The sequence below is a fragment of the Misgurnus anguillicaudatus genome, chromosome 3, assembly GCF_027580225.2.
Source record: "Misgurnus anguillicaudatus chromosome 3, ASM2758022v2, whole genome shotgun sequence".
Classification (NCBI taxonomy): Eukaryota; Metazoa; Chordata; class Actinopteri; order Cypriniformes; family Cobitidae; genus Misgurnus; species Misgurnus anguillicaudatus.
In genome coordinates this window covers 18,390,709-18,404,662 of record NC_073339.2, presented here as the reverse complement: position 1 = coordinate 18,404,662, position 13,954 = coordinate 18,390,709, and the positions used below count along the sequence as shown (strand labels likewise).

The following is a 13,954-nucleotide window of genomic DNA, read 5'->3' as shown; positions in this document are numbered from 1 at the left end:
AATGGAACAGGCTTGAATCAATGTCATTTCTAAATTTCTGAAAAGATTGTGTGACAGGATAAAATCTGTGGATAATGCCCCCCAAAAGTTGTTGTGCAATACATACTAAAAATAAACTAAACATTTCATGAATTTTAACTATATAGAAACTACAGCAATGTGTTTATTTTTTGGTGAAAAAAGCATGTGTGTGATCGGTTGTGATGATGCGTCATTATGCCTTTAACAAATTAATATGTGTGCAATGTAAAAGGCCAGTCATTAAATGCTATCAATTACAATAGTGATTTTTCACAGCATGTTATGGATCAAATAAAAATTATTATCAATTTTAGAAAATGTCTTGTGAGTTGCAAGGCCTTCTTTAGATTCAGAATAAACACTTTACCTTTTCAGCCAGCGCCACCTACTCATCTGACATAACTCAATCACCTTTCAGCTCCATCTCTAGGTGGCTCAAACGTGTCAGATTTTTCTCCAGGTGGAGCTTCAAATCTTTAAGGCTTGGATGATCTTGTGGTTGATCAGCCCAATCAAGTGATATTACAACAGTTATTACAACAGTAGTACTAGTACCACAGTACCCTGGGTGCATTTTAGTGGCAGAGAGCTGCAAATCAAAATGTACTACGCATTTTTTTGGAAAATCAGCTACCTTTGGATGCTTTGAAAACATGGCAGAGGCAGTGACCTTTCTCATTGAGCCGTGCAACCAAAAAGGATCCCTTATTGCAGTAAAAAACACTTCTGCAAAACGCCACTCATACCTGTCAGCATATTCAAAATGAGAAAGGCTTATTACACTTTAAAGGTAGATGGTACAGGCTGCTTAAATATATCAGTTGTCATTCATTTGTGCTATTGTAAGGGTTTTTGTCTTGTGTACTGTTTTTTTTGTTATTAGGACTTTTATTTTGACACCCTGTTCTGTTCTGGCTTTTATTTTGAAATCATGCCATGTCACACTTCACATTTCACTTTCTGTTTGTTTAGTATAAAACCACTTCCTTTTGATCATATCAGGGCTGATTATTGTTTAGCCTACCTGTTAACCTGTATTCTTTTTCCTGTTCTGTGTCTGCCTGGTTTGACCTGTTGCCTGTTTATTGGATTCTGATTGTTTGCTGCCTGCCTCGACTATTGCCTGTTATTTGGATACTCTTTTGGATTGCCCTTTTTGGATGTGTTTGCCTGCCCATGTGGATTTTATAAATAAACCTCTTTTGCACATGGATTCTACTCTCCTTTGCTTTGTTTAAAGCAGCCCATGTTACCAACGTTACAGCTATGCCGTATAGTTTGTACTGGTTTAAAATGATTGTAATGTGGAAAAAATAAAAATGAGTTAGTATTACAAAAACTTTTGACCAGAAGTGTAGGCCTTAAATGACAGCTCACCAAATGAATTCCATATCTGCAAAACAATTGTTTATAAAACATTAATAACATTGATATTGGATTGAATCGAAATCAAATCGGATCGAAGCAATATAAAAAAGAATCGAAAAATAAGTTGCAATGATCAGCCCTTTTTGTGAGGGATTTTTATGCGTGTAATGCATACAAATATTGTAAAAAGCCTACAATAGCTGCTACCAGGATGATCACATCTTTTCTAACTGAAACTGATCCACAAGCTAAATAAAACTTTACATATTATAGGAAAATAGGTCTGTGATAAATGTCAGAAAGAATAGAGAGTTAAACACATTTTTATGTCATGCAGAAAATTTACACAGATGATGACAAAACCTCCAAAAAAGTACAGGAAATATAGAGTATAATGTAAATAGTATAATAAAAAGTAAGAACAGTCACCAGGCAAAAGAAATGTTAGGAAGGATGTTAAAGAATGTTAAGCGAACAGAAGATGGCAGTCGTTCATCTAAGAAGAAAAGAAAGCCTACGTGACAAAATCAGTTTCACGCCCACCTAATTTTTACCAGAAAAGGAAGCCATGCACTCAAAACAACATATGTGCACAAAATATCCACATTAAAGACGAAACGTGAGATTTTTTTGAAACTTGACTGGAAAGAAATAAGACAGTAGCAGATACCTAAGTGATCATAGAGCTAAATCCAGGTAAGTAAAATGCAGGTTTATGTTACTTATGTGGTCTACGTGTCTCAAATTTCAGTATTTTTATTTAGTCTTTGACAAAAAGTCGTTAATACATCAACAATGTACCTCTAAAAAGCATAAATTAGTGTCTGTCAAGTACAAAGAGCACTGTTGTTACATCTATAACTTTACAAGATGCTAACATACACGCATGAGAGTGTAAACAAGGATTAAAATGCTTTTTAGTCATTTTTTTCTGTATGGCCTACATAGTTACCTTACTTGGAAAACATTACATGGTTGAATGAAAATATTTTTATTATCGAATATAAACGTTTTTTTTCTTAACACGGGAAGTGGCATTCCAGTTCAAACCAGTTAGATCAGGGATCTGCAACTTCGGTCCTGGAGGGCTGGTGTCCTGCAGAGTTTAGCACCAACTTGCCTCCGCACACCTGCCTAAAAGTTTCTAGTATGCCTAGTAAGACCTCGATTGGCTGCTTCAGGTGTGTTTAATTAGGTTTGGAGCCAAACTCTGCAGGACACCGGCCCCCCAGGACCGAAGCCGCCCATCCCCGAATTAGATCTTTGTGAAATGTAAAGGATTTCTATATTATGTCCACTCAAAAGTGTACAAAATGGATCCAAGTTACACAGATCAATGTAGAGCATTAACAATATGATAAAAATGTAGCTGGTAATTTTGTTTGTATGGTTGCATGGACCAGGGGCGTAATTTTGTCCAGTTTCTTCGCGGTGATGATGGCTTAAATGATAAAATATCCTGGAAATCAATTATATGAGAGACAGTCAGTGAAAGATTTCAGGTCTAGTGAACTTCTCTGAAAAGACTGAGAGCGACAAGATCTAATAAAAAAAGATTATAAAATGGAGACACTGAAGACCATCAACAATAAACTGGCCTAGGAGAGCAAATATAAGGGTATTAAATAGGCAACGAGAGGATGATTAGAAGCCCTGCTAAAAACAATAAAAACCACCACCACAGAAATTCTAATAATTTAGTTCAAATTCTAATGGCTTTCATTCTAATACCATTATGAACCATCAGCTGTATACCATTAAAACCATTACAACATTCGTTTTTGTACATTCCTGTAATGTGTTTCGGGCTGTTTTACGCTTTAATAGTTTTTTACTGATTCCTATCCACCAGATAATATCCAAGACAGGTAGACAGCAGACAACTCTGGGTCAGATTCGTGTCGAAGTCGACACCTCCAAGGCGGATCCGGCCTGGAGTAGTCTACGATCTTGGATCTCACCAATAGAGCATCTGGAGAGACAGAGACCATTATACTTTCTCTTATTACCAATATAACTGGAATTTGGAATCCATTGGAATTTTCAGGAAGGAGGGCAGGTGTGGGTTAAGACATGAGAGCATATTGCACACATAAAACAAACAATGTCCATGTGCTTACACACACAGGACAGAGGAGCTCATGGATCTATGGCTTCAGCAGAAAGCACAACACACACAAAAACATGCAGATCACATTAGACAAAGATCATTAATTTAGACACCAAAAAAAGTCTAGAACTAGTCAGGAACCAAACACCATGCACAAAGTAAGTAATAAGGTATGAGAGGCTGTGCTTTGTTGCAAATAAATCACGGCCGAAGGGGTTGAAAAAACTCATGCCCTTCAGCCGTGACTTACGATATGGGACTAGGCGTGAGTACTTTATTACTTACAACCGGTACTATTTCTAGTCTAGGTTTTTGTTTTTAGTGTCTGCTTTTATGAAAACGTTACCACACAATACAAATATTAAAGAAAAAATATGTATGTACTTCCATTAAGTAAAATAACTAAAAGGCATCCTCTCTTTCCTCTTTGCAATCTGTACAACATCTCGTGCCGCTGGCTGTCTGGTGTTCTCTGCGAGCAACGGACAACACTCAGGCCTGCGGAAAGGAAATGGCACAAGTCTAATAATCTCAAAGACCTCAGGGACTACCAGTCATTACTCTCCTCTTTTTTGGCTAGTGTTACCACGGCAAAAACATCATACTATTCCACCCCGGTGAGTAATGCGCCAAACACACAGCAGCTTTTCAGAACTTTCAACTCTCTTCTCTGTCCAAATCCACCAACTTCCTTGTTGACATTACAAACTACTTTACCAATAAAACATCACCCATTAGGATCCTCTGGCCAAGACGGAGTCCAGATCTAGGGTACTGATTCTGCTAGACCTATCTGCAGCCTTTGATACAGTCAACCATCAGATCCATCTAGCCACCCTATTATCACTACGGATCACAGGTACTCCTCTCCTCTGGTTCAAATCCTACCTTTTCAATAGATTCTTCAGGGTGTCATGGAAGGGAACGTTGTCCACAGCTTACCAGGTGGTCACTGTGGTCCCTCAGGGATCAGTGTTTGGACTAGGGATGCACCAAATTCAGATTTTTTAGGTTCGGCCGAATCCCGAATCCACCGTTTAAGATTCGGCCGAATCCGAAACCGAATCCTACTCGCATCCTTATTCCATTAACACAGTAAAACACATTAATGAAGTAAACAACGTCCACAGCAGTGTATTTTTCATTTTATTTAAAACTGTACATTATGCCAGGATGACAAGTTGGAAAAACTATTTTGACAATTACCATAAGCCTATGCATAATGAAAGCGATGCGTTGCGACACGCTCGTTTTTCCAATTAGCAAGCAGCTCCGCGCTGAAAACCATATTCAACTTTGAGTGAGAAGCTCCGCTCGTCAATGTCAGTTTTCACACGGCCATTCAATTACAGTGGAGGAGGGGCGGGACATTACCACAGCAACCAACCGGCTCACAGCTGAAGCATCACTGCGACCAAGCGCTCGGCTGAAAAACAGCTGGCATTTGGCGTCCTCAAGGCGTTTTCAGCCGTTTAAAAGTTTTGGTTTGTCCAGCCCCTCAGGCTCACCGAAAGAAAAAGCTCATCTCCACGTCAGCACCCGATGTGTGTAATCAATGGCCGCGTGACGTCGACCAGCGTAGCGCAAGCCAAGGGTTCGGTTCGGTGGAAAAAAAATCTAGGATTCGGCTGATCCCGAACCCCGTCAAAAAGCCCAGTATTCGGCCGAATCCGAATCCGAATCCTGGATTCGGTGCATCCCTAGTTTGGACCACTGCTCTTCTCAATCTACACAACATCCTTGGTATCTATCATTCTCCTACCACTGCTATACTGCTGATACCCATCACAAATTCTCATTTCACCCAGATGATTCCACTGTAGAAGACATCTCAGCTCGGATGAAGAGACACCACCTCTAGCTCAACCTAGCTGAGACGGAGCTGCTTGCATTTCCAGCACACCACATAGAACAACCTCTCAAATAAACTTGGCAGTAGAACCATTACACCATCCAAAACAGTCAGAAAACTTTGTTTCATTTTTAATTAATGACCAGTTGTTCTTTAGTGGTCACATTGCTGCATGGTCATGCAGATTTGCGTTATACAACATCAGGCAGATCAGGCCCTAGCTTACGGAGCATGCTGCACAACTTCTGCACAATGCTCTCCTTGCTGGTCTTCCTAGCCACTGGTTCAGAACACTGCTGCTCGACTCATGTCATTTCAGAGAAATTGTTTCTAATTGTTTCTAAACACATAATAAATGTTATAAATGTATTGCTGAAACACGTTACAAGGACTCTGAACTGTGTAGTACTGAATTGTCAAGTTTTTCCACATTTCTGTGTTCAGGATTATTTGGGCAGAGCTAAAACGCTGTCTCAATTACACATTTGAGCTACTGGCCGTTTCTTAATGTTAATGATACTTCCTTGGCAGGACTAGTCCTTACAAGTCACTTCCTTCAGAGGCTAGGCGAGGCTCCTCTTAAGCATTCGTAGAACACGTTCAATGGAACAGGGTAGCAAGTGCACATCATTGCGTCAATGAAAGGTGTGCTTTTGGTGCTGCGCGCACATGATTGTGGGTGATTTTAGTGCACAAAGAGCGCGAAGGATACACATATGCATCCTTTCCTGTATATGGGATATTTCTCGAACGAAGGACTCAGTCCTTGGCTGAAATTCCGAGGACGTAGCATCCTCGAAATTCTGGCGAGGATCCTTCCTTGACATTAAGAAACGGCTACAGAGCATGGCCCTGTCGTGAGCTTCCATTTAGGGCTGTATTTCAAAGTTAAAAGAGACGGCAGCTTTAATTCATGCTGCATTTTTTTTCCAGTGTACCAAAGACAGGTCTAGTTATAACACCGACCACAATGACCACTTTGATGTTTCAGTGTTTTTACTTTGTTTTCAGTATTAATTTAGACTCTTAAACTATACTTTTCTATTTCACACAGCAATTGATTCTGGTCTTCAAATCTGACTGGATGAGGAAGAATTCAGGTGGGCTGATAATGTATCTAATCTGCACCGAGAAGCTTTTATCTACTGTATGACTCCACAACCTTTGAAATAATATCATGGCAAAGTCATCAATGTCTTCAGTTGGTGTGTCTCAGACACAGGTGTGTGTCTCTCTTTCTTTCTTTCTCTCTCTCTCACACACATACAACCAGGAACTTTAATTTTTTATTTTTGGGTTTTTTTTAAGCATACAGAATGTTCCACAAACAACATCCCCAAAGAAACAGGTGAATTATTAAAGACCTCTACATCTGAAGGACCTACCAATGACATTGAGACCCTGACCCTCAGCGTTCAAGAAAACTGTGATAATAATTCAAGTGTACAGAAATGGTCACAGATATTAGGGGACCAGGATGACATTAAGTGCAAAAAACTATGTGAAGCAAGTTTTGCCCCTCGTTTGTGTAAGCCCCGGCCTTTTGATAAAAGCTGTCCAACATTTGAATATACACAAAATGAAATCCTTCCCCCTGAAACCGGTCCAAGCAATCTGATTGATCCCGTGCATGAGTACAAGCTTATGGCAAACACCGAGAATGTTTCAGAAGAGGGTGTCCTAAAAAAATTCACAAGTGAAGTCTTCCGGTTTAGTGCAGGATGCATAAATTCTCGAACAAATGGGACTATCCATTTTGGAGTTGGGGACGAGCCACTGTACAAACATGGACAAATTATTGGATTAGAGATGACATCGCCAAAGAAATATATAGATGAATTTGATAAGTGTATCAAGCTGTACTTTACAAATCACACTGGTATTGTACAGAGATGCGTTAGGCCCCCTCAGTTCTTTAGGGTAAAATGTCCAGACAACATTAATTTGGACAAATGGGTCATTGAGGTTGATGTTGTTCCAATGTATGAACTAACTCTGGACAAAAGGTTTTACACTCCATTTGACAAGAAGGGGAGGAAGTCAAAAACCCTTTTCATTCGTGATGGTGCAAACACCATTGATTATATGCACGACAAAAATCCAAAAAGAACAAGGCAGAATGAAAAGGATTTAAAAAATGATGTGAAATTATGGGCTTTGTCTAGAAAAATAGCCGAAGAGAAGTACAGACAGATCTTAGGCACAACAAAAGGTCTAAAGTAATAGCCCAGCAAGCCATCATTTCACCATATAGGACAGGTTTAACTTGAGGGGCAACCTTAAGATCTCTCTGATGAAGCCAATACGTAAGTGACTTAAACTGCAATTCATCGACTAGCCGCTAGAGGCAGGCTCCAAAAGGGAATCAATATATACCTCCATGTTAAAACGGCCAACATTACAGTAGAAAATAATGTGTTTACAGCCTGGTACAAAATTTGTTTTTGGTCTGTATAGTTAATTTCCCCTTCATGACAACTGTGAGAGGAGTGAATTTTTTTGTAACTCATCCGTTTACATTATATTAAGCCTTAAAATTCTGCATAATTAAGGGCGTAGCCACTTGAGTGAGGGGTGAACAGCCACTGTTGTCCCTACTGTCGAGCTAGGCAGGCGTGGTTTCAGCAACCAGCCACCTCCCCTTCACCCACGTCCCGCCTCTTTACCCATGTTTGGTTATCCGCGAGTGATCTACGGTAACACGCGGCCAAGATGGCGACGGCAGGCAATGCCTACTTTAAGCTTCAAAAACAATCTTTACAAACCAATGGGTGACATCACGGACACTACGTCCATATTTGTATTCAATCTATGGTTTAACTAGACCTGATATTGGGCAAGGTCCGGCTATGAGTAACACAATTTTAGGCCAAATTTGGTTACATGTCGTTTTTGCCAAAATAACTTAGATGTACGATATTTCATTATGTAAGCAAAATCAACAGTGATCTACAAAGTGTTTAGTTTCATTTATTTCATTTTTGGTCTATGGTTAGATGTCTATTAATATTTTACTGGCTGTGTTTGGAATCCAAACTTTGGATGGCTATTAGCCGTCTTTTAAATGCAAATGTATTTACTGGGAGCTTGTTCGACTTGTGATTCCTTGAAAATTGCTACTAAAATGTAGCAATGATATACTGTTTGAGTATAAGGAGTCTGCCTGCACTGGTTAAGGCATTAAACGGAAGACCTGGTGCGATTTTCACAGCCCACGACGTAAGTAGGCATTTTTAACTATACCGAGTAATACGCAACTCAATCTGCTGTAATGACTTTTCTGACCCCGACATGCGCAGTGGGAACCACCTGTGACGTGAACCGTGAAGGGGTCTATTGCCATCGTTTTGAACCAATGGCAGTTAGGTGCTGTATAAAAGCCAGTATAAAGTTTTCCTAAATGTTTGCACTGAGCCACTGAAAGGGAAGTAAAAACACCCTTGTTTTGGCCAGATCTGATTGGAAGTGAAACTTCTTGTTCTTTGATATTTCTTTAGTTATGTAAATTATGCATCGTGGTTAGTTTTAATTTCTGTTGATAGTCGTCATCTATAATTTGTAAGTAGGGCGAAAGTATCATTTTTGAGAAAAACTTAATTTTAAAAGATAATGTTATAGACAGAGATATACTTTTGGTGCGATCAATAACTCACAAGTGTGGTCTATCAGTACAAGGTGGCATTTTGTAAAAATGTTAAAGGACTTCAGTATAATTTCACTTTAAACATATAGTGAATTTTTACTTTTGACCCCACCTGCAGGGACGAAAGTAACACAACAAAACAAGATAGATTTTTGTGTTACACTTGTTTTTATTAAATATACATGACGGTGACCTCATTAATATGTAACTGCAAACATGTTTTGTAATTTATCTTTGTAAAAAATAATGAAATTACATTTTTATTTAAAATTTTAGTTTTATAAAATGTTTCACAAGCAAGCAACAGTACAAACTTAAATTGTTGAGAATAAAACATATTTTCAACAGTTTGAACAATATGAAAATGAAATTAAATCAAATTAGAATAATATTAATTTTCAACATATACAACAGTATTAGCAGCGGGACAAAAGTAACAAGTGTTACTTTTGACCCGACAGGATCTCCTCACATTTAAACATGATTTACTTTTATTTTGATAAACTCAGAGAGGTCTAACTTCAGGATGTGTTAGAGCACTAAATAACCTGTAGATTGATCAGTACTGTAACACATGAAATCAGAAACACAACGCGTTATAAGAACAAAATGACCGCTTTAGGAATTGACTTATCATGGTTGAAAACAGCTTTCTGGATCTACACGCGGAAAATGGTGAGTAAATCACGCGATATTTGTCAGCTCTGTCAGGGGTTGTGTGCCTAAGATGCTGTCCTAGTTTTGGGATGCAAATGTTATCAGGGCTCAGAGAAAATCGCTTTGTTACTTTCTTCCCATGTTACTTTTGCCCCAGTTTCTCCCCTATTGTACTATATAATGTATAGGGATCTACTGTACTGTAATGTATAATGTATACCGTATTGTATTTCTGTTTTCTTTATAAAAGGAATTTAGTTGTTTTGTTGGGTGTTTCATTTTCATTCATTCTTGTTTGAAGTGACTTAATTCAGATTTTTCCCCTCAACTGGCACAGATCGGAAGTGGACAGATTGAATATTCCCATGTCAAGATGTGTGTCACTGAAAATGTGATGCTGGCACATGACATCAATTTAAGGCAGTTGACTTTTTGAACTATCCCTTTAAACCATTACAAAAGTCCTTTTGGGTAGTGTGTTGTGGGCTGTATTACGATTTAATGGTATGCTACTGATTCCATCCACCGGATAAGATAGCATTATACTTTTCCTCCAATTGGAATTTAGAATCTATTTTTGTGATAGCTCTATTGTTTATGTATCAAACCGTGATTGGTCCAACAGATAGCACAACACACAAAAACACGCAGATCACAATCAACCTATATCCTGAGACCAGGAGCAAGAACCTAGACTAGACCTAATCAAGATCCATGAATTATGCTCCAGGTATATAACAAGGTATGAGCAGGATTAGGCAAAGATATGTATTTTAAAATAAAATACCAAATACCTCAATTTTAAGTGTATCAAAATAAACTACTGTATTTTTGTATTTTAAAAAATACTAAAAACTACTTTGACAAGGGAGCATGACATTTCTTTGCAAACCTTCCATCAGTTTGACTACGATCTATTCCTTCACCAATTCACCAATACTTTATCACACGCGGTTGTACTAATTTCCGTGTTGTAGAGTGACTAACAGGAAAAGCTATACTGCTACATGTAAGTTTAGACCACTACACCAATATCCTGGAACTCAAAAGCTTTGTCTTTCGTGCACAACCAACATAGGCTGAAAGTAGCAAGCTAAACGTTTTAGCCTAGGCTACTAAAACAAACACCAAAACTTAACATGAACTGATAAAATTATAGCAAATTATGCAAAAAAATTGATGAAAAGCTGGGAGCCTGCATGTTTGCAAGCAAAATAGAGGACAGGAACTAACTGTTTCATAAAACAAAACTAGACACAAAACTATTTCCCAAACAGGGTTCTTAACCAATGATCCTGTACAAGACTTCAATTGTAGGCCTACTTTCTTTTTCTTAACAATATGCAAGCCCTGCAAGAAGTTCTGACACAAATTCAACTGACTGGCTTCTCTTCATCCCTTCAGACGGCAGCTGTTGGGTGGGATAATGACCTAAAGAGTTAACTTCTGATTTGGCTCAGCAGAGAAACATTTCCCTTGCAGATCCTCAAATGCTGTTTTGGAAGCAGGGCACGTCACTTATGGCTCATTTTGCTACAGCTTTTGTTTATATTTAAAAATAAAAGTGATGAATACCAAAGACAGGTCCAAGTAGACCACATCGATGTTTCAGTGTTTTAGTACTTTATACCATCATACTCTCTCATCCGAATTGGCTATTTTAAGCAGTACTGAAAGCATATTGGTCATCAGACAAAAAAAATAGGACACATACTCTTTCAGCAATGCATGTTTCTCTCTCGCTGTCTTCCAAAAACGATGACATGAAAGTGGTGTGCCAACATGACGTGTTTAATGATTCATTACTTAAGTTTGCATAAAGGATATACGTCATGTCAGGTGATGTGAAATATCCAGTTTTGGCGCGAATGGATTGCATAAACAGACCTCCACAACTCTGGCAGAGAAGTCATCAGGACACAAGTGAGAGGTAAGCATGGTTTTTATTTCATTGTTGCTTTTTGTTTAATCAACAAATGAGTTAATATGTAGCAGAAATGTCACCAAGGTTCATGAAGCTTTGTCATTTCAACGATAGCTGATGCAATACACAGCTAAACGAAACAATGTATCTCCAGGGCTATGGATACACAGAACAACAGAGAGTCACATAGACAATACAGAGCTACTCTATGCAAAAGCAACAACAACACAGAGCTACGTACATGTACTGCAATAAGTGCAAGATGACAGACAGTGCAAACAACAGGAAAAACACATGGAATAACGCCGGCCATAGTGCCACGTGATATTGTACCAAATAATGGTAGCAGCAGTAAGAGATTAATAAATAGTAGTAATAGTAAAACAGAGTAAAGTGACATAGATGGGAAGTATTAAGAGTAATTTAAAGTGACTGTGCATGAATGTTAAAAAACATTTACAGTGGTAAAATTAATTAAAGCGACTATGCATAAATGGTATTTGAAGCCACACAGTAGATAGGCTATACAGTCTAATTATATTAATGTGTGAATTATGTGGTGATATGGTGGGTTTCAGTTCTTGGTGTTGAGAAACCTAGCTGTTGGCTTGTGGATAAAAAGTCTGGCTGTAGCGTCCTGAATGCTTCGGTACCTTTCAGGGGTTTGAATCCCAGTGAGTGCTTGCATAATATAAATGTACTGTAAATGTATTGTTCGAACTGTAAGTTGCTTTGGATAAAAGTGTCTGAAAAATGCATGAAAATAAATAAACGTAAAAGTGTAAGAAAAGCATAAACAAGATACTACGTAAATATTAACAAGCTAGTTTTCAGTCACGTGATCCGTGCGGTGCCCTGGTGGTTAAAAAAGTGGGACAAAATGGCGGATTACATTGGAATCTCAATAGGAACTGTAGCGTGATGTGGTGAAGGACGGATGATTATAATAAACAAATAAACTTTAATAACAAAAAATAAATAGGTATTCCAAACATACACGAAACTGGCAGGGGAAAACAATATATGACAATCAGGTGAAGGAGAGTGGAGGATCATGGGAAACTGAGTCCAAAGGGAGATAACTGGGAAAACAATGGGAAAAAGACAGGCAAACAGAACAGGACTGTAACAGGACGCTGTTACATATTTCTAATTCACATGTCAGCGAAAGAAAAACAAAGATATCAACAAGATTTGGGTACTCCAATTATACACAGCACCTGATTCCATATATTAGTCACTTAAAACCAGACCTTTGGCTATGTCTACATGTATTCCGTAAAAATTCCTCGCCTTATGCTGCTGCCAGAAATATATTATTACTATATTACCATATTGTATTGTATTATAACGTATGAAATCATATTAATGAAAATCAATAAAGTTCAGTCTGAGCACAACAGATTAAAAAAAAATATATGTTGAAATGATAGTATTCGTTTCTGCTGATTGCGGTAACTTACTGTAGATTTAATTGTATGTATTTTACTGTTAACAGTTAGTTCAAAGTTAAATGAATATTAAACATTAACAAGTTTTTATTTTTACAGAATAAAACAAAAATTACAGCCTCATTCAGAAACGCACAATCTGAAAGGTTGATGAGGATTTCTGGTTCCCAGAATGCTTTGCATTTATTTTATAGATTTATTCTGTAAAGACAAAAGCCGTTTCTCAATATGCGTTCTTGCCTGTACTTGCGTTCTTGTGGACTTGTGAAACGTCATCAGTCGCGGCCCAAGTACTGTTCCAATTCAAAGTTCCATCGAGCCCAAGTTCACATAAAATCCCCTGATGTGTTCTTGATCCGCCCATTTTATCGAGGATGCATCAGAGGAGACTTGTGTGGACTTATGACAGCGAAGTTTCCAATAATGCATTTTGCGTCAGGAGTTCGTTCTTCCGAGTCTGAACTTGCAAGTTCGAACTACGAAGGACACAAGTCCGAGTTTGGCGTACTTGGTATTGAGAAATGGCTAAAGACTTGTTAATGTTTAAAGTGCACCTATTTAATTTCTAAAAAACAATGTTATTTTGTGTATTTGGTATAATACAATGTGTTTGCGTGGTTTATGGTTCAAAAACACATTATTTACCACATTGTACATTTTTGTAACTCCTGATGTTCCTGTCTTCCTGAAACGCACTAATTTTGTACAAAAGTCATCGATCTGAAAAGCGCTGTGTCCCTGACTGGCCAGTTAACATGTACATTGTGATTGGCCTGAATACCTACGACGTTAGCTGGAAATGTGACGCTCCTTACATGTTTGAAAGATTCGGTCACAATGCAGTGCTAACAGGAGTTAACTTACAGGCTGTGAGTCAGAAGCGGGAGGAAGTATGATAATGTTGTCTTCACCAATCCCAGGAAGAAAA

The 13,954-nt window shown here is 38.2% G+C and overlaps 1 protein-coding gene across 7 annotated transcripts; it reads left to right on the top strand.

Annotated features, from left to right (window-relative positions):
- The first annotated feature begins 1,641 nt into the window (after window positions 1–1,641).
- Window positions 1,642–9,922, top strand: LOC129444375 (sterile alpha motif domain-containing protein 9-like). Of its 7 annotated transcripts, none has more exons than XM_055205008.2 (5): window positions 1,642–2,085; window positions 3,996–4,116; window positions 4,238–4,358; window positions 6,406–6,573; window positions 6,660–9,922. In XM_055205008.2, the coding sequence occupies exons 4-5, from the start codon at window positions 6,529–6,531 to the stop codon at window positions 7,572–7,574; spliced, it is 960 nt and encodes a 319-aa protein (XP_055060983.2). In that variant the 5' UTR covers window positions 1,642–2,085; window positions 3,996–4,116; window positions 4,238–4,358; window positions 6,406–6,528; the 3' UTR covers window positions 7,575–9,922. The 7 variants fall into 7 exon arrangements, with proteins under 7 accessions (XP_055060983.2, XP_073718703.1, XP_073718699.1 ...); XM_073862602.1 differs by having other exon boundaries at window positions 3,284–4,116; XM_073862598.1 differs by having other exon boundaries at window positions 3,242–4,116.
- Window positions 9,923–13,954: the final 4,032 nt, after the last annotated feature.

Coding starts and splice junctions, on each gene's coding strand:
- LOC129444375 (XM_055205008.2), top strand. CDS start 6,529: ATGGCAAAGTCATCAATGTCTTCAGTTGGTGTGTCTCAGACACAG. Junction 6,574..6,659: donor TTGGTGTGTCTCAGACACAG/GTGTGTGTCTCT, acceptor GTTTTTTTTAAG/CATACAGAATGTTCCACAAA.